This window comes from Clupea harengus, chromosome 17 (assembly GCF_900700415.2).
Source record: "Clupea harengus chromosome 17, Ch_v2.0.2, whole genome shotgun sequence".
Classification (NCBI taxonomy): Eukaryota; Metazoa; Chordata; class Actinopteri; order Clupeiformes; family Clupeidae; genus Clupea; species Clupea harengus.
Window position 1 is genome coordinate 17,643,965 of NC_045168.1, and position 18,552 is coordinate 17,662,516.

Here is an 18,552-nt window from a genome sequence, read left to right on the forward strand (position 1 = left end):
AACATATCCCTTTCACACAGATAAAACAGAATAGCCAAGATTACACATGTCAACAGAGACGCCAGGGGAAAATGTACAGAAGACTGAAAATATGACCTCAAATGAAAAATGAAGACCATCCGGGGAAAGCACTAGTCACGTCAGGGATCTGAACAGGTTTCTACATGTGTCTTCTCAGACACTTTTACTCAGGTAACAGTTTAAATGCACTGAAACAGTTTAAAGAGTGTTTTTTAGGGCCCCAGGCCTGGTACGTCAGGCACTCCGACTAGGGCTGTACCACATCGAGGCGCAGGAGGGCAGCCTCGGCTCTGTTTGTGGTTTGTGTGCGCATGTGTTACAGCCGGTCATGGCGGCGATGTATGTTTGTCCATGAGGCGGGAAGGGAGACCTACTCTTACGGATTAAAACGAGCAGCACCAAAGTTAGCGACCATGGCTGGAGTATTCGACATAGATTTGGACCAGCCGGAGGAAAATGTTTCCGACGAGGAGCTGGAGGAGGTAATTACGTTGACACGTGTGGTAGCGTGTTCTACTCGGCTAACGTTAAGCTAACACAGGCCCGCATCGGTCTGGTGACAGACGAGGGAAGGCCCAGTTTTGACAACGCTAGCCATAGTCAAGGAATATACAGCCAGCTTGCTTGCTCCTGCAACTGTTTCGGCTATCCCACTAAACAGTGTTTCCCGAGCGCCAGCTGACACCTTGGCGTTTCCCCCCCCGATTTCTTGGTTATGCCCACAACGCATTGCTTCCTTAAACATATGCACATTGAAGCTGTATAACGATACAAACGTTAGCTATTCTGTTATACACCCTTACTATGATGTCGCGTCTCGTCACTTGATATATCAGAAATTATTTAATCGTGCCAGGAAGCCACTGTACAGTTTTAACGCGCTTGATACGTGTTGAACGCAGCCTAACCATTTGTTTGTTAATCAGAGGGGATTTGATTTGGCTATATGAATTCACAATTGAGTGTTGGACAGGTGGACTTTGAGCTTGAAGCTAACTCGCTAGCTAAAGTTAACATTGATGTTGCTTTACTTAGCGCAAGTGGACTGCGCTTTAAATCTCTGTCAACTTCAGCACTTTGACTGGTGTGGCATGCATCTTGTAGCTAAAATCGTTATCTTGCAGACTTACTATCAGTTACAGTGGGAGTGAGACATTAATACCTTATATATTAGTGTAAACATTAACGCTCAAGTGTCCTTTCCCTAAAGGCGTTCTGATTCCAGCTGTTACATTTGTAGGACTGTTGCACAGGAACAACACTTGGCCTAAATGTGTTTGCGGATTGTGTTTTTAAATAATTTTCATGTATTCTTTTATCATGTAATTTTAGACGCAGATCACTGACTTCATGGATCAATGCAGTGGGTTTGAGTTGTAAGTAACTAGACACCATAATCGATATAAATGATAAATATGATAAGTGAATTACTATTTACTAGTGACTAATTAACACTCTCCTCAATTCCCAGTTTGGGGTCAGTGTTAAACCTAAGTTAGTTTGGTAGCATGTAGTGCTTCGTATTTTAAATCCCACAGCTGAACCCCGAAAGGGGAAAGTGATGAGATGAAAAGCTACTTGTCATGGTCCTGTGTGTGTGTGTGTGTGTGTGTGTGTGTGTGGTCATGGACCTGTCTGAGTTGTATGTATTTGTGCCTCAGTAACATGGATGATTGTGAGAAGATAGAAATATCTGAGGACAGCGTGAACCAGGGAGCGGAAAACATCCGGCCAGAGTGCTTCGAGCTTCTGCGTGTGTTGGGGAAAGGCGGGTATGGCAAGGTAAGGAACCGTCTCCGCTGACAGCACAGGCCAGTAGGGTTAGGTAAGGAACCCGTCTCAGGTGACAGCACAAGCCAGTAGGGTTAGGTAAGGAATCGTCTCCGCTGTCAGCACAAGCCAGTAGGGTTAGGTATGGAACTGTCTCGGCTAACCGCAGAAGTCAAATATTGTATCATTGCTGTATTTAGGCTTGTTTCACTTGAGAAAGCATTAAGAATGTTTCATTTTCTTTTTCCCTCTGTAGGTTTTCCAAGTCCGCAAAGTAGCTGGAGCAGCATCAGGAAAAATATTTGCCATGAAGGTTTTAAAGAAGGTATTTTTGTTATAATGTACTTTGTTTGTTATTATGCTTCAAAGACAGATTCTTGTTTCTCTTGGAGTCATGTTGTGAATGGTGTCTATGCTAACATCAGACCAGGCATCATGCGTTTTCAGCAGTAGCCTTTCTGAGATACTGATTGCACACATCTCTTTTGTAAAACACCAAGATCAGTGCCCTCCTGCGCTGTGATTGTAGGGGGTTAAGAGGAAGCTTTATATTTCACAGCACTGCTCTTTTGTCACGGAGCCTGGTTGTACAATCACCTGACCTCTCTATACTTCTGCTGAATATTAGCGGAGTTAGCCCACCTATAGTGCATATTAGCGGAGTTAGCCCACCTATAGTGCATATTAGCGGAGTTAGCCCACCTATAGTGCATATTAGCGGAGTTAGCCCACCTATAGTGAATATTAGCGGAGTTAGCCCACCTATAGTGCCGGTAGTTGGTTATAAGCGATGAATGTAAAATGAACTCAATCTAAAGCTAAACCTGTTGGTATGGGCTAGTTGTAGTGTGGCGTTTAATAGCTGTGTTGACAGACACAGTGCTCTGCTGTCTCCCCTCCAGACTCAGACTTTTTGTCCTGCAGAGAGATCGTTTGTGAGGCATGTTTTAAGTGTTCTGTCTTGTAGTTGTGGTACATTGTTAAATCCACTTGTGAAGGAAGGACACAAGAAATTACATCTTGGGTAGAAAGACTGCAGAGTAAAGTGACATTAACGTTCTTGGACTGAAAAGCTGTGTTGATTCCACAGACATTCTCTTCAGTTCCCTAAACTCTTCCACAGACACAGCATATAGCAGACCTAGGATAAGACACACACACACACACACACACACACACACACACAGCAGACCTGGGAGAAGAAGCCCTCTCCCATCTAAGATTCACTCCAAATATTTGGGTGTTTTGAAACTGATTTAATGTGTCTGAAGAGAGCTGGCAGTGAAGGAAATGAACACGTAGAAGTTGTTCACATTTTGCCAAGGTCATTTAAAGATCTGTGTAGAAGTAGGAGTTTGGTCGCAAAGTTAAACATGGAGTTTGGGTTTGTTTTCTTGACACTTTCAAACAAATGACAAAACGGCTCATTAAATTAGCATGTTTCATCTAGAGACCCGGTCTGTTTTGAAGCTCTAGGGTTGGGAGCAAATAGACTAAACTAAGTTTGTGTGTGTGTGTGAGTGAGAGAGAGAACATCATCCTTGTGTGACTCTGTTCTCTGCCTCGGTGTCTCAGGCTATGATCGTACGCAACGCTAAAGACACGGCCCACACCAAGGCCGAGAGGAACATCCTGGAGGAGGTGAAGCACCCCTTCATCGTGGACCTGATCTACGCCTTCCAGACAGGGGGCAAGCTCTACCTGATCCTGGAGTACTTGAGCGGTCAGTACTGCGGCTGTCATGGCGCCACCACACATAGAAACTGAATCACCCCACACTCTCACCCCATAGAGAAATCACCCCACAGGGAAATCGCCCCACACTCTTACCCTGCTCGTCCTGTTGCTGGGATGCTGCTTTTGGTCGTTAGTATGCGGCACCCTGTTTAAAATTCAGCGCTGTTCTTAAAGGTTAAGGTTGGGAAGAACCCTACAAATGAGCGTAGGGCTCTTACTTACTGCATATATACATATATATATATATATATATATATATGTGTGTGTGTGTGTGTGTGTTGGGTTGATGTTAATGTTCTACGTGTGTGTGTGTGTTTAGGGATGTGTTGGGTTGGGTTGATCGTTAATGTTCTACATGTGTGTTTGAGTATGTGTGGGTTGGGTTGATTAACGTTCTACGTGTGTGTGTTTGAGTGTGTTGGGTTGGGTTGATTAACGTTCTACGTGTGTGTGGCGTTGGCAGGCGGCGAGCTCTTCATGCAGCTTGAGAGGGAGGGGATCTTCATGGAGGACACAGCTTGGTGAGTGTGTGTGTGTGTGTGCCTTCAGCCTTCAGCTGGCCTTAGTCTGCACTCACACCTCACCATCTCTCACATGGCTTTTCAAACGTGCATTTGGGTTAAAGCTGAAGGCTTTTTACTTGCAGCTTTTATTTGGCAGAAATCTCCATGGCTCTGGGCCACCTGCATCAGAAGGGGATTATCTACAGAGATCTGAAGCCTGAGAACATCATGCTCAACAACCAAGGTAATGCTAACGCTAATGCTAGCTAACGAACAAGCATACCAAGGTAGAACTTCAAAGTGTTAGAAAGTTCTCATTCTCATTCAGTCAAAATGACACTGGGTGTATGCTTTCTTTCCAGGCCATGTGAAGCTAACAGACTTTGGGCTGTGCAAAGAGTCTATCCATGACGGCACGGTCACACACACCTTCTGTGGCACCATAGAATACATGTAAGACACCCTACTGTTCCCGATTTGCACAGTCATTGTGCGTGTGTGTGTGTGTGCGTGTGTGCGCGTGTGCGTGTGCGTGTGCGTGTGCGTGTTGCGTCTAATTTCTGAATTCTAATATGCTACAGCAGTGTTTCCCAAACTGGGGTACGCAAAGGGACGTAGGGGCTACGCGGTGGGAAAAAAATTACATTTTCAAACTTAAATAGACATGACATCTTAAATAGTCTGAATAGCCCAGTCGCAATGCCAAAAATACACTCATGTATACATTGTACTGTTCAGACAAAATAATTACACTGCCAAAAAAAGCTACAGGTAGGTTAGTCAAAACATAGGCAGTTAGTTCCCTCGTCAGAATTCCATTCGCTGATGCCCTGTGTAGAGAAGCAGGAGCTCATTCCGGTTGCTGCCTGAAAATGGATAAATGGTTCAAAAGAGTTAATCCCCGGTCCACGTAGCTGGAGATTGAATGTCTGAAGGGGTACGGGACTAAAACGTTTGGGAAACACTGTGCTACAGCATTCTGAGCTTGCAGAGCTGTTCCCTACATCAGATCAGCTTTCCCAGCTTTCTGATTGTGTGTGTGTGTGTGTGTGTGTGTGTGTGTGTGTGTGTGTGTGTGTGTGTGTGTGTGTGTGTGTGTGTGTGTGCTTGTTCCTCCAGGGCCCCAGAGATCCTGATGAGGAGCGGCCACAACAGGGCTGTGGATTGGTGGAGCCTCGGAGCGCTCATGTACGACATGCTGACGGGAGCAGTAAGTTCACACAGGCAGCACTCTGATTACCTTTACCTGCCCTTCACTGGCTCTTCACTGTCTCTCACCCACTGCATCACACTCTCACCCACTGCATCACCCTCTCACCCACTGCATCACTCTCTCACCCACTGCACCCCTCACCCACTGCACCCCTCACCCACTGCATCACTCTCTCACCCACTGCACCCCTCACCCACTGCACCCCTCACCCACTGCATCACTCTCTCACCCACTGCATCACTCTCTCACCCACTGCATCACTCTCTCACCCACTGCATCACTCTCTCACCCACTGCATCACCCTCACCCTCTCACCCACTGCATCACCCTCACCCACTGCACCCCTCACCCACTGCATCACACTCACCCTCTCACCCACTGCACCCCTCACCCACTGCACCACCCTCACCCTCTCACCCACTGCACCACCCTCACCCTCTCACCCACTGCACCCCTCACCCACTGCATCACACTCACCCTCTCACCCACTGCACCCCTCACCCACTGCACCACCCTCACACTCTCACCCACTGCATCACACTCACCCTCTCACCCACTGCACCCCTCACCCACTGCATCACACTCACCCTCTCACCCACTGCACCCCTCACCCACTGCACCACCCTCACCCTCTCACCCACTGCACCCCTCACCCACTGCATCACACTCACCCTCTCACCCACTGCATCACCCTCTCACCCACTGCTTCACCCACTGCACTGCATCGACCTCTCACTGCATCACACACCGTCCCTGCACAGGCTTAGTTGTGGTTATTTTGACTGAGTCAGGTATTGACGGCTTTTTATGTGCGCTTGCTACTCTTCAGAGCTACCATTTGTCAGATGTCTGACATTTATCTAAATTGCTTTCCTAGCCACCATTCACGGGAGAAAACCGCAAGAAAACCATCGACAAAATCCTGAAATGCAAACTGAACCTGCCACCCTACCTCACCCAAGAAGCCAGGGACCTCCTCAAAAAGGTTTGGCTAATGTGAAGGCCTCTGATTGATTGATTTGATTGATTGATTGATTGATTGATTGATTGACCACTCCTCAGTGAGCCCCCCTGTTTTCTAAATCAAGCCCCTCCCCTCTGATGTAGTTGCTGAAAAGAAGTGCCTCCTCTCGTCTCGGGGCGACCGTGGGTGACGCCGCAGAGGTGCAGGTCAGTCTGACACGTCATGACACACACACACACACACACACACACACACACACACGGATTTATAATCTACACGTCATGCCACACACACAGATTTATAATCTACACGTCATGACACACACACACGGATTTATAATCTACACGTCATGACGCACACACACACGGATTTATAATCTACACGTCACACACACACACACACACACACACACAGATTTATAATCTACACGTCATGACACACACACACACACACACACACACACGGATTTATAATCTACACGTCATCACACACACACACACACACACGGATTTATAATCTACACGTCATGACACACACACACACACACACACACGGATTTATAATCTACACGTCATGACACACACACACACGGATTTATAATCTACACGTTATAATCACCCTGATTTATCATCTACATGTTATAACCCACACAGCCTTAGCTTGGGTCCTCCTTTTGAACTGTTGTGGTTGTCATGGTCACTGTTGTGGTTGTCATGGTCACTGTTGTGGTTGTCATGGTCACTGTCATGGTTGTCATGGTCATCGTGGATAAACCCCCTGTCTGCTCCCGTCCTCAGGCCCACCCGTTCTTCAGACACACCAACTGGGAGGATCTGCTGGCCAAGAAGGTGGAGCCGCCCTTCAAGCCTTTCTTGGTGAGTGTGAGTGCGCTGGGCTGTGTGTGCTTTGAGACTGACTGGCATTGGGCCTGTGGCCGCAGCCTCACCTGTACCTCTCCCTCACCTGTACCCCTCCCTCACCCCTCACCTGTACCCCCCCCCCTCACCCCTCACCTGTACCCCCCCCCCCTCACCCCTCACCTGTACCCCTCACCCCTCACCTGTACTCACCCCTCACCTGTACTCACCCCTCACCTGTACCCCCCCCCTCACCCCTCACCTGTACCCCTCCCTCACCCCTCACCTGTACCCCTCCCTCACCCCTCACCTGTACCCCTCCCTCACCTGTGCCCCTCCCTCACCTGTGCCCCTCCCTCACCTGTGCCCCTCCCCTCACCCCTCACCTGTACCCCCCTCCCCTCACCTGTACCCCCTCCCTCCCTCACCTGTACCCCCTCCCTCCCTCACCTGTGCCCCCCCCCTCCCTCACCTGTGCCCCTCCCCCTCCCTCACCTGTACCCCTCCCCCTCCCTCACCTGTACCCCTCCCTCACCTGTACCCCTCTGCCTGTCCCCCTCCCTCACCTGCACCCCTCTGCCTGTCCACAGCAATCTGCTGAAGACGTGAGCCAGTTCGACTCCAAGTTCACCAGCCAGACGCCTGTGGACAGCCCTGACGACTCCACCCTCAGCGAGAGCGCTAACCAAGTCTTCCTGGTGAGACATTTGCCTCCTTAACAGCCGACCCAAAGCTGGTTCTGTTTGGCCCAGACTGCATCTGTCTGTGGGTCGTATCCAGCTGTGTGCCAGACTAGGGCCTGCCCTCACTCCTTCCTCTTCCTCACTTTTTCCTCTTCCTCCTCCTGTAGGGCTTCACGTATGTCGCTCCATCTGTGCTGGAAAACGTGAAGGAAAAGTTCTCATTCGAGCCAAAAATCCGCTCTCCCCGGCGCTTCTTGGGAAGTCCAAGAACGCCCGTCAGGTATGTTGGCATTCTCCCTTTCTCATACTGTAGATACCCGTCAGGTATGATGTCATTCCAGACCTGCCAACCTGCACGCATTTTGTGTACCAACCACGCAATTCTTAGTCAAAATACGCAGGTACGAAATGCCAGCTGAAACTACGCAAAAAAAATCAATTGATACAAACCTATACCGTACATTTATTTAAACTACATCCCTCAGATTGGACAAGATGCCACGACCTGTGGTTCTGTGACCCTCCCCGACATAGTACTCTCACTCACTCAACATCCACTGATACTACTACACTGCTACTTTATTATCCACCGAGCCGTAATGCATTGCTGAGGTACAATGGGAAGTGGGGGAGTAATAATCAAGCACATAAATGTGACCGTAATGTTAGCATATAAAACGTTAAAACATATGTTCGGTAACTTAACGAGATGATGCATTTCAAGGGGTATATCCTTCAGATAAATTTGTATAAAAAGTTAGCCGTAGTAGCTAGCACACGATGTGATTAGCCTGGTTACGAGAAGGCTACGGTGTGAATAACTGATGGAGTAGGCTAATTTAGCTGCAGTAACGTTAACTCAAACGCCACGGAGACTGTTTTGAGTGACTTTTGAATCGCTCTGTTGGGGCAAAGTGACCATTGCAAAGGTGTTTGACTACAGACTGCTAACGTAGCAAATAATTCCTACTATTGCAGCCAGTCAACCAACCAGCCTTGCAGGTATAAAATAATCATGACGTCAGATGACGATTTTCAGTCTCGTTACCAAAAACAAGACCCAATACAGAGTAACCCTGTGCACTGACATGATAAGCGTTTTGGTGACAAGAAAAGTGAGCATGGCTGCAAAGGGGACTGTCTGTCACATGGAAGGCTTCAGTGATGCTGTGCTCAAAAAGGCCAAGTCAAAGCAGTCAAGAGCAACTGCCACTGGAAGTAGATAGATGGATACTTTTAAATAGGAGCTTTAAAATATATATATATTTTAACATAAATATATTCTTTAGAATATAGAATATCGAATTATTTATTCTTTAGGAGCTTTAAAATATATATATACTATAATAAATATATTCTTTAGAAGTGCTAAATGATGCAAAATGTAAAGATCTCTTTATCATTTATGGAATTCTTGTCAAGAAAATATGATTGTATTGTTTTCTTTGCCGCTGATTTATTATGTTGAATAACTGGATGATATGGCGGTGAGTGGGGAATTGACCGTATGCAAAGCCCCTGCCAAACTGAAACTCCCCTGGTACTCAAAAACTTTCTTCAAGGTTGGCAGGTCTGTCATTCTCATACTGTAGATACCCGTCAGGTATGATGTCATTCTTATAATGTAGGATACCCGTCAGGTATGATGTCATTCTTATACTGTAGGATACCCGTCAGGTATGATGTCATTCTCGCTTTCTCATACTGTAAAACCTCTGGTCACGGTGTCAATGCATCCAGGTCTTACCTGCTTTGCTTTTTCAAATAGCTTAATTATTAGCTTAATTAGCTTAATTATTAATGCGATCAGGAGTTGAAGGTCTTCAGGTCATTGGCCTTAACTGTCAAAACCATCAGAACAAAAACTTTTCCCTCTTAGCTCGAGTCTGATGCTGCAGTTCTCCCCCAGCCCCGTGAAGTTTGCCGGGGGCTGCTGGCACCAGGGCCCCCCCATGCCCGTGGGCCCCAGCCGCCCTCCCCCCGAGCAGGCCATGGAGGAGTCCAGCGTGGAGCAGATGGACGTGGCGGCGGTGGCCAACAGCGAGGCGTCCGCGCCCCTGCCCATCCGCCCCCCCGCGGGCGCTGCCCAGGGCCAGTTCAAGCAGCAGGCGTACCCCGTCATGGCCAAGAGGCCCGAGCACCTGCGCATGAACCTATGACTCACAGCGCTTCCACTGGGGCGGGGACTTCTCTTCGTCTGATTGGATGCCAGGGAGAAGGGGGAGGGGCAAAAGCAGCAGCTCCACCCTGCCTGTTGTTGGCTGTCCTCTCTTGTGTGTTGAGTGAGTATGTGTATGTACTGAGCGTGTGTGTGTGTGTGTGAGTGTGTATGTACTGAGCGAGTGTGTGTGTGTGTACTGAGCGAGTGTGTGTGTGTGTGTGTGTGTGTGTGTGTGTGTGTGTGCGTGCGTGTCTTTAGATACGGTGTGTGTGTGTGTATCTATAGATACAGTGAGGGGGGGTGTGTGTGTGTGTGTGCGTGAATGCGTGTATGCGTGTCTATAGATACGGTGAGTGTATGTGGGTGTGTGTATATCTATAGAGACAGTGAGGATGTGTGTATGTGTGTATCTATAGATACAGTGAGGGTGTGTATGTATCTATAGATACAGTGAGGATGTGTGTGTATATCTATAGAGAGAGAGAGAGAGAGAGAGAGAGAGAGCCTGCCTGCCTGCCTTCAGGTCATACTCAGCTGCCTCTGTGCAGTGGCCGTATCAGCATTGAGGCTGGGCTTTGTGTGTGGAATTACAAAGAGACTTTTTAACACAAGTGTACCATCACCAAGAGGAGGAATCACAAGTGACTATTTCTTTGCACTGTTTTCTACGTGCAAACTGATGACATGGTGCTCAATGCAAGATGATCAAGTGGAATGTCGAGGAACTGCTTCCATGGGATGATCGGAATTTTTACGGTATTGCTTGGAATGCGATATAGCTTTCCTAGTCAGTATGTAAATCATTGTCAATTAAAAAGAGGGAGGAAGAGACTTAATTTGCGTCAAGCGGAGGTTCGTTGTATGGCTAACGTCTTAAATATTTGAGTGAACGGATTCTTACTACACAGCTCAAAGGAATGATGGATCTACACACAAGAACCTCAATAAAGCAAATATGTTTACTTTTTAACAATGTCTCATCTTCTGCTCGTCATTTTGATACTCTGGATTCCAGTTTTCACAAATACTCTCCTCATATGCAGCAAGATGACACTCTTCCATTACTTAGCTGGGTTAGTGAGTGAGGGGCTGGGTTAGTTAGTGAGGGGCTGGGTTAGTTAGTGGGGGGCTGGGTAAGTTAGTGAGGGGGTTAGTTAGTGGCTGGGTTAGTGAGTGAGGGGGTGGGTAAGTTAGTGATGGGGTGGGTAAGTTAGTGATGGGGTGGGTTACTTAGTGAGGGGCTGGGTTAGTGAGGGGGTGGGTTAGTTAGTGAGGGGCTGGGTTAGTGAGGGGCTGGGTGGGTTAGTTAGTGAGGGGGTGGGTTACTTAGGGGCTGGGTTAGTGAGGGGGTGGATATAGGCTGGGTTACTGACGGTTTGCTATAGGCTGGTTTGCATCGGAAATCTGTCAAGACATTTGTTTTCCCAAATTGTTAACATAAGGGCTTTTCCACAGCACTTTTAATGTCACTTTGCAGAGAGATCTTTCATATACTGCACCTTTCAAACTCTTCACAGTGCAAGTTTAACAGTCTGCAGTTAGCTCTGTAGCCTCTGAATATCAGTTCAAATACAGGCTCAGCAGACTTGCACTGTAAGATAAAGTAAAAATGGTAGTTTCCTTAACGATGACCCCATTACTTTGTTGATTCTACAAATGTGTTTAGTGACCATATTTTTCCCAATAGAAGTGTTTTTTTGATATTGCCCTCATCAATGCCAAGTCTGACACACATCCAACATAAGACTTCAAGTATCCACTTCTCATTCACCCTGGCTGGGAAGAGGATGCCTTTGTCGACAAAAAAAAAAATGAGTTAAACTAAAGGTGAGTGAAACCATTTAGTAACTGGGTTTGCAACATCTGTGAAGTAATGTGTGGGTGGGGGTGGGGGGGTCTCCAGAGGATCATCAGCATGGAGCACTCAGTCATACATTCATATACCCACTGCTCTAGAACCTGAAAAACTACGCAACTTGACGCCAACACACCACACACACCACACACACGGTGTGATTGCAGATGGAGAGATTGCCCATGGATAGGTCATAGGTCTGCCCTAAGAATAACTCCATTCAGCTTTTCCTTCTCACAGACTGAACATAGATGAAGATTCAACTCAGTCGTTTTTCTGGCATCCTTTGAAAAGAGCAACAGCACAGGGTCCCAATTCATTTTTATAACAATATCCAAAATATTTGACTTTTTCATACTCTTGCTATATTTACTCTAACTAATTCCCTTCACTAAAAACACTAAGCCACTAATTCCCTCATCAGAGCACGGATTTGGTGTAAAAGTGGCACAACCACTGAAAATAGTGTTTGCTTGCCCGATGCTGCTTCCCAGACTGCTTGAAGAAGCCTGAGCTGTGTGCACAGTACTAGGATGGGAAGCCGCACTTGACCTCAGGAAGGGGGTGGCAAACATACTTGGCCTCCTAGGTTTTACACCAGCACGTGCCGACATGCAGAGTTGGGTTTTACACCACAGCTCTCTAACCTGGCCTCTCTGTCTGTCTGTCTCTCTCTCTCTCTCACACACACACAGATGGCCACACATCTACAGCTGCGCCTGATCAATGGGCAACCACGATAATCACGACAGTTGCATTTGAAGAAATAAAGTCACCCTTTTCAACTCCAATGTATCTCAGTCAGTAGGGGAGAATCAGCTTTCCCAGGAGTGGCTGACTACTGCTGGCGGCCAAGGTTGATTAACCAGGACATTTGCAGATGCAGTCAGTATATAATCTGTGACTGTCTGATCCGTGCAGAGGGAGAGCGGTAGTTTTTGGACACACTTCTCTGCGTCTGACCAATCGGCACCAGAGGGCGGAGCTCCTCCTTTGGCCGCCATTAAAGAGAGCAATCCATGAATTCAAATGGAAACCAGCAGGACTTGAAATCACAATCATGAGTAGCCTGACTTTTTAATTAGTTTTACTGGTGTTAAGACTTACGTTGAATTGATGAAATGTTGTACTAGAATACGAAGTCGGAAGATCACAGAGACTACTGAGGGTGAATTTGCGGCTGGTCACCTTAGCTTCACAGAGATACAACCAGTTAGCGTTAGCTAGTTTGTATGCTAACTGTAGTTAGCGAGCTGGCTAACTAGCTTTCTAGCTAAAGTGCCAAGCAAAGGGGGAGGGGAGAGTTGTCTGCACACCTCTGGTGTTTTTTAGTAATATTTATTTTTAAGTTATGAGTGCTTTGGAGTATTGACCATGGTGGTGTTTTTAATTCGGGTAGTTAGACAAGCGCTGCGTTCGCTTGTTTTTCATTTCTTTTAGAACAAGCACTCAGACAAAACAGTCGAGGTTTTGATGAATTGGCGAGAGCTCTAGCAAGCCAGGTAATAGCACTTTACAACGAGTTGTTTCAAAGCCGGTGTGTGATCAAATATTTCAAATTTGATACTGCTCCACATCACTCTTCTTGCGGCCTGAAATAATGGATTATTCGACGACCACCCTTTGAAGATGAGTTCTTGTTTTGTACCAAACGGGGCGAGCCTGGAGGACTGCCATTCCAATCTATTTTGTCTGGTAAGAGATTTAAAACTATGAGGCCAGAGGCCATCTTTAGCTAGCCCACTAATAGCTAACTCTAGCTTGTTTATTAGCTGTTGCTAGTAGCTAACGTTAGCAAAGGCCTGTTGAACCTCTAAATGGCTAACGTTAACATGCCGACATGTCCATTGACTGCAGGCGTGATCAGTTGTAAAAACGTCCTAAAACACTGTTAAATGAACCTTGATAAATAGCATGGATTTTGAAATTGTACTTAAAGTGAATTGCTTAAAGTCATCTGGCATGTCTTGATTCAAATGTGTGTGTCATTTGTTTTGAAACTAACTCAGACAAACATCAGGCACTAGCTAACAACTTTGCAAGTTAGCTAATATGCAGCTGTCTAGCTAACTTAGTCATCTTAGGGCCACAACCGTCAAAGCTTAATTACGAGTTTGGCATAGTTATTATAATATCTAATTGGTGGCACAGCGTGGCAGATCTGTTAACACGTAAACGTTTGGTTGTGGACTAACTTCGTTGGGTTATCAGTTAGTAATTATACTGGCAAATACTAAGTGAAGTCTTGTTTTCCTCAAGAGCGTTTGCTAACTTACCTAGCTAGCTTACGTCATTGGTTTGCATGAGTGTGTTCTTTAGCTTGCTAGCTGAGTCGAATTTGGTGCGGTTGAAATTAGGAAACGTTAACGTTAACTTGTTCGTGCTATTGAACATATCAAGCGTTAGCCTTTGGGAGTTTGGTTACTAAACAGCATATTCGTGAACCTTCGTTGACATTTTATCTATTGATATTACGTTTTTTGGAGCCTATTAATCACTACGAATGCCAACACTGTCATCTAGAAATCATGGGAACGAAAGCCCAGACAGCCGAATTAAAGAACCGAGTTTGCAATTAAAGTCCCTAATAAAAGTGTTGAATAACTTTTCGCTTCATACGGTTGTGTATGATCATTATGTCAAGTTTTTATTTGTGTGTTAACGTTATTACACCACCTGATTGTAATGAAAGACACTTGTGGTAAAGAGGCTAACCGTGGAGGAAGTTCAGAACAGCGCTAGAAGTTTGCGTCATCATGGCCATAATATTAGTGACTTACTTGATCAACGCTTGCTTTGTTTATGTTCAGTATTTACGTTTAACTAAGTATTCCCCCACTCACCAAGACTTACATTAGGCCATATGGCGTGTCAACAAACTTGTTGCACAGGCACCATAGATACCTGTTGATATTAAAGTATACAAAAGTGCTTAACTACTTTTACTTTTGCTGTGTGAGCAGTCAGGTTTCGGTTTAGTGGAAAGTGATAGTGAAACATGTAGATTCTCCGTGTTGACAGGTGTGCAATCTTTGCATTTTTTTCCCATCCAAAATAGATTCCTCCATTTATATTTTCTCTGCATAATCCAAATTTCAGGATCAGTGTCCTTTGATTGTTAATCACAGTCTATGATGCTGACTTGTGCAACACTATGGGCTCATATCTTTTACATTAGTTGTACCATCTTTTTTGAAAAAAGGTGATTTACATAAATGTCAATTGTCAGTTAACTGTCAAATGTCAATGAATGAAAAACCCAAAAGAGTGAAGGTGTACAGAATAGTAATATTGGTGGTGACATGATAACAACCAGTGTCACCAACTCTGAGTAAACAGCCAAAGATGGAACTGCTGGAACTGCCCTCATGATCAGAATTTCCTAGAAGAGAGCCTGAGAAAGTGAACTGACAGGTTTGAGAGCGATGCTGAGACTGCAGCTGCTGTGTGTCTCCCCCACAGGCGGACCTGACTGGCATCAAATGGCGCTGCTTCGTGTGGCAGGGACCCACCTCGTCGCCCATCGTCTTCCCCGTGACGGAGGAGGACCCCATCCTGTGCAGCTTCAGCCGCTGCTTGAAGGCCGACGTGCTGAGCGTGTGGCGGCGCCACCAGACTCCGGGGCGCAGGGAGCTCTGGCTCTTCTGGTGGGGCGACGACCCCAACTTCGCCGAGCTCATCCACCACGAGCTCTCCAGTAAGGGCTCTCCGTCCACTCCACCTGCTCAACGTCTCCCCCCGCCTGCTCACGTCTCCCCCCGCCTGCTCACTCTACCCGCCTGCTCACGTCTCCCCCCGCCTGCTCACTCTACCCGCCTGCTCACTCTACCCGCCTGCTCTCGTCTCCCCCCGCCTGCTCACTCTACCCGCCTGCTCTCTCCACCCGCCTGCTCACTCTACCCGCCTGCTCACTCTACCCGCCTGCTCTCGTCTCCCCCCGCCTGCTCACTCTACCCGCCTGCTCACGTCTCCCCCTGCCTGCTCACTCTACCCGCTTGCTCACCGTGTCCACCCGCCCACCTCTTTCCTTTCCAGCAGGGCTCTGACTGAGAGTGTGCTGGTGCTGTCTCTGAGAGGGGCCCCAGTGTGCTGTCTCTGAGAGGGGCCCCAGTGTGCTGTCTCTGAGAGGGGCCCCAGTGTGCTGGTGCTGAGGGGCCCCAGTGTGCTGGTGCTGAGAGGGGCCCAGTGTGCTGGTGCTGAGAGGGGCCCCAGTGTGCTGGTGCTGTCTCTGAGAGGGGCCCCAGTGTGCTGGTGCTGAGAGGGGCCCCAGTGTGTTGGTGCTGAGGGGCCCCAGTGTTTGTGTGTGTGTGTGGTTGTTAAGTGATTGTTGAAGGCTGCTCTGTGTGTGTGAGAGAGAGAGAGAGAGATTGCTGAAGGCTGCATATGTCCACTAGAGTGCTAGACTAGTTGCTCTTTCCTTTGGGCTGCTCTGTGTGTGTGTGTGTGTGTGTGTGTGAGTGAGAGAGAGCGAGAGCTGAAGGCTGCATACGTCCACTAGAGTGCTAGACTAGTTGCTCCTTCCTTTGGGCTGCTCTGCCCTGGGCTGGACGTTCTGCTGTGTGTCGTAGTAGCGTGGTGTTCCCACTGACAGATGACTGAAAGCTGTGTGTTCCTCACGCCATTAGTGAAAGCTGTGTGTTCCTCACGCCATTAGTGAAAGCTGTGTGTTCCTCACGCCATTAGTGAAGGCTGTGTGTTCCTCACGCCATTAGTGAAAGTTCAACAACTTTGTGGAGATGAGAGTGAAGGCAACACCCTGCTTGTAGAAGCTACTTTTTCTCTCACACACACTCTAACTGTAACTCTGTTTCTCTCACACACACTCTAACTGCAACTCTGTCTATATGTCCACTCACACACACACTCTAACTAACTCTGTTTCTCTCTCACACACACACACACACTCTAACTGTAACTCTGTTTCTCTCACACACACTCTAACTGTACCTTTGTTTCTCTCACACACACTCTAACTGTAACTCTGTCTCTCTCACACACACTCTAACTGTAACTCTGTTTCTCACACACACACACACACACACACTCACTCTAACTGGAACTCTGTCTATATGTCCTCTCTCTCTCTCTCTGCCTCTCTCTCTTTCTCTCTCTGCCCCTCTCTCTCTTTCTCTCTCTCTGCCCCTCTCTCTCTGCCTCTCTCTGTTTCTCTCTCTCTCGCTCTCGCCCTCGCTCTCGCCCTCGCTCTCGCCCTCGCTCTCGCTCTCGCTCTCGCTCTCTCTCTCTGCCTCTCTCTCTGCCTCTCTCTCTGCCTCTCTCTCATGTTCCACCCTCTCCCTAGTCCAGGACCTGTGTTGTGTTAGTCCAGTACTAGACTCCAGGCCGGCGGTCCTGTAACTGTATGATGAGCCTCCTCACTGTGTGTGTGTGTGTGTGTGTGTGTGTGTGTGTGTGTGTGTGTGTGTGTGTGTGATGAGCCTCCTCACTGGGTGTGTGCCCCTGTATGATGAGCCTCCTCACTGGGTGTGTGTGTGTGTGTCTGCCCCTGCAGGTAATGAGGAGGGACTGTGGGAGAGTGGGCTGTCCTATGAGGCGCGGACGCTGCTCTTCAAGGCCGTCCACAACCTGCTGGAGCGCTGCCTGCTCAACCGCTGCTTCGTCCGCATCGGACGCTGGTTCGTCAAGCCCTACGAGAAGGACGAGAAGCCCATCAACAAGAGGTGAGGCCCCTACACACACACACACACCTGTCCATACTTACACACAATCACACATGTTTCTGGGGAGAGAGAGAGGGATGCATTATTCTGCAAGCAAGTCTTCAACATAACTGCTCCACCATGTTGTTTACCTGGGCCATCCTGACCTCCGACCTCCTGTGCCCTAGTGAGCACCTGTCCTGCTCCTTCACCTTCTTCCTGCATGGCGACAGCAACGTGTGCACCAGCGTGGAGGTCAACCAGCACCAGCCCGTGTACCTGCTCACGGAGGAGCACCTCTCGCTGGCACAGCAGTGCCCCGGTCCCTTCCAAGGTAACGTGTGTGTGTGTGTGTGTGTGTGTGTGTGTGTGTGTGTGTGTGTGTGTGTGTGTGTGTGTGTGTGTGTACCTGCTCACGGAGGAGCACCTCTCGCTGGCACAGCAGTGCCCCGGTCCCTTCCAAGGTAACGTGTGGTGTGTTTGTTTACATGTTCATATTGAATCTATACACAAAGACTGGGACCATCACAGGGAAGCACTAACTCTGTTGTGTGTGTTCCCCTGTAGTTATTCTGAGTCCGTACGGCCTGTGCGGTACTCTCACTGGACAGTCCTTTAAGCTGTCGGACCCCCCCACCCAGAAGCTGCTGGGGGAGTGGAAGCAGTTCTATCCCATCAGCCCTAGCACCAAGCCTGCGCCTGACGACCGCCCCGATGACATCGAATGGGAGGATGACTCTCTGGGCGCTGTCGAGGTGCTTGTCGGTAAGCCCCCCCCCCCCCCCCCCCCCCACACACACAAACACAGACACACACACACACACACACACACACACACACACACACTTACACTTTAAACAGTACAGAATCTTTGCATTTGGTGGAGATACTGTTGGGGGATTCTGGACTAACTCATTAACCTGTTGTGTGTGTGTGTGTGTGTGTGTTGCAGCGGGCGTTAGGATGGTGTACCCGGCCTGTCTGGTTTTGGTGGCCCAGTCTGACATCCCAGTCATGGCTCCCTCAGGACCCGCCTTCTGCTCCAGCAGCCTCTACGCCATTGGCCAGCCCTCTGGCCCCGCCCACAGAGATCACGCCTTCTGCTCTGTCACTCTCACACCCCCAACATCA

The 18,552-nt window shown here is 48.1% G+C and overlaps 2 protein-coding genes across 3 annotated transcripts in view; both read left to right on the forward strand.

The window, feature by feature from the left end:
* Positions 1 to 259: 259 nt before the first annotated feature.
* Positions 260 to 10,104, forward strand: LOC105903802 (ribosomal protein S6 kinase beta-1-like). 2 transcript variants are annotated; one of them, XM_031583459.2, is made up of 15 exons: positions 260 to 503; positions 1,354 to 1,397; positions 1,683 to 1,803; positions 2,048 to 2,116; positions 3,367 to 3,514; positions 3,992 to 4,049; positions 4,175 to 4,275; positions 4,394 to 4,484; positions 5,151 to 5,241; positions 6,122 to 6,229; positions 6,352 to 6,414; positions 7,006 to 7,083; positions 7,656 to 7,763; positions 7,916 to 8,028; positions 9,628 to 10,104. In XM_031583459.2, the coding sequence occupies exons 1-15, from the start codon at positions 333 to 335 to the stop codon at positions 9,905 to 9,907; spliced, it is 1,644 nt and encodes a 547-aa protein (XP_031439319.1). In that variant the 5' UTR covers positions 260 to 332; the 3' UTR covers positions 9,908 to 10,104. The 2 variants fall into 2 exon arrangements, with proteins under 2 accessions (XP_031439319.1, XP_031439320.1); XM_031583460.2 differs by having other exon boundaries at positions 9,658 to 10,104.
* Positions 10,105 to 12,683: 2,579 nt separating this feature from the next.
* LOC105903750 (mediator of RNA polymerase II transcription subunit 13-like) overlaps positions 12,684 to 18,552 on the forward strand; it is a 27,668-nt gene continuing 21,799 nt past the window's right edge. The window contains exons 1-6 of the mRNA XM_031583455.2: positions 12,684 to 13,459; positions 15,227 to 15,461; positions 17,274 to 17,442; positions 17,610 to 17,755; positions 17,989 to 18,186; positions 18,374 to 18,552. The exon at positions 18,374 to 18,552 is cut by the window's right edge and continues 19 nt beyond it. Of these exons, the coding sequence (XP_031439315.1) occupies positions 13,394 to 13,459; positions 15,227 to 15,461; positions 17,274 to 17,442; positions 17,610 to 17,755; positions 17,989 to 18,186; positions 18,374 to 18,552 (993 nt within the window). The 5' untranslated portion in view covers positions 12,684 to 13,393. The remainder of the gene's footprint in view (positions 13,460 to 15,226; positions 15,462 to 17,273; positions 17,443 to 17,609; positions 17,756 to 17,988; positions 18,187 to 18,373) is intronic.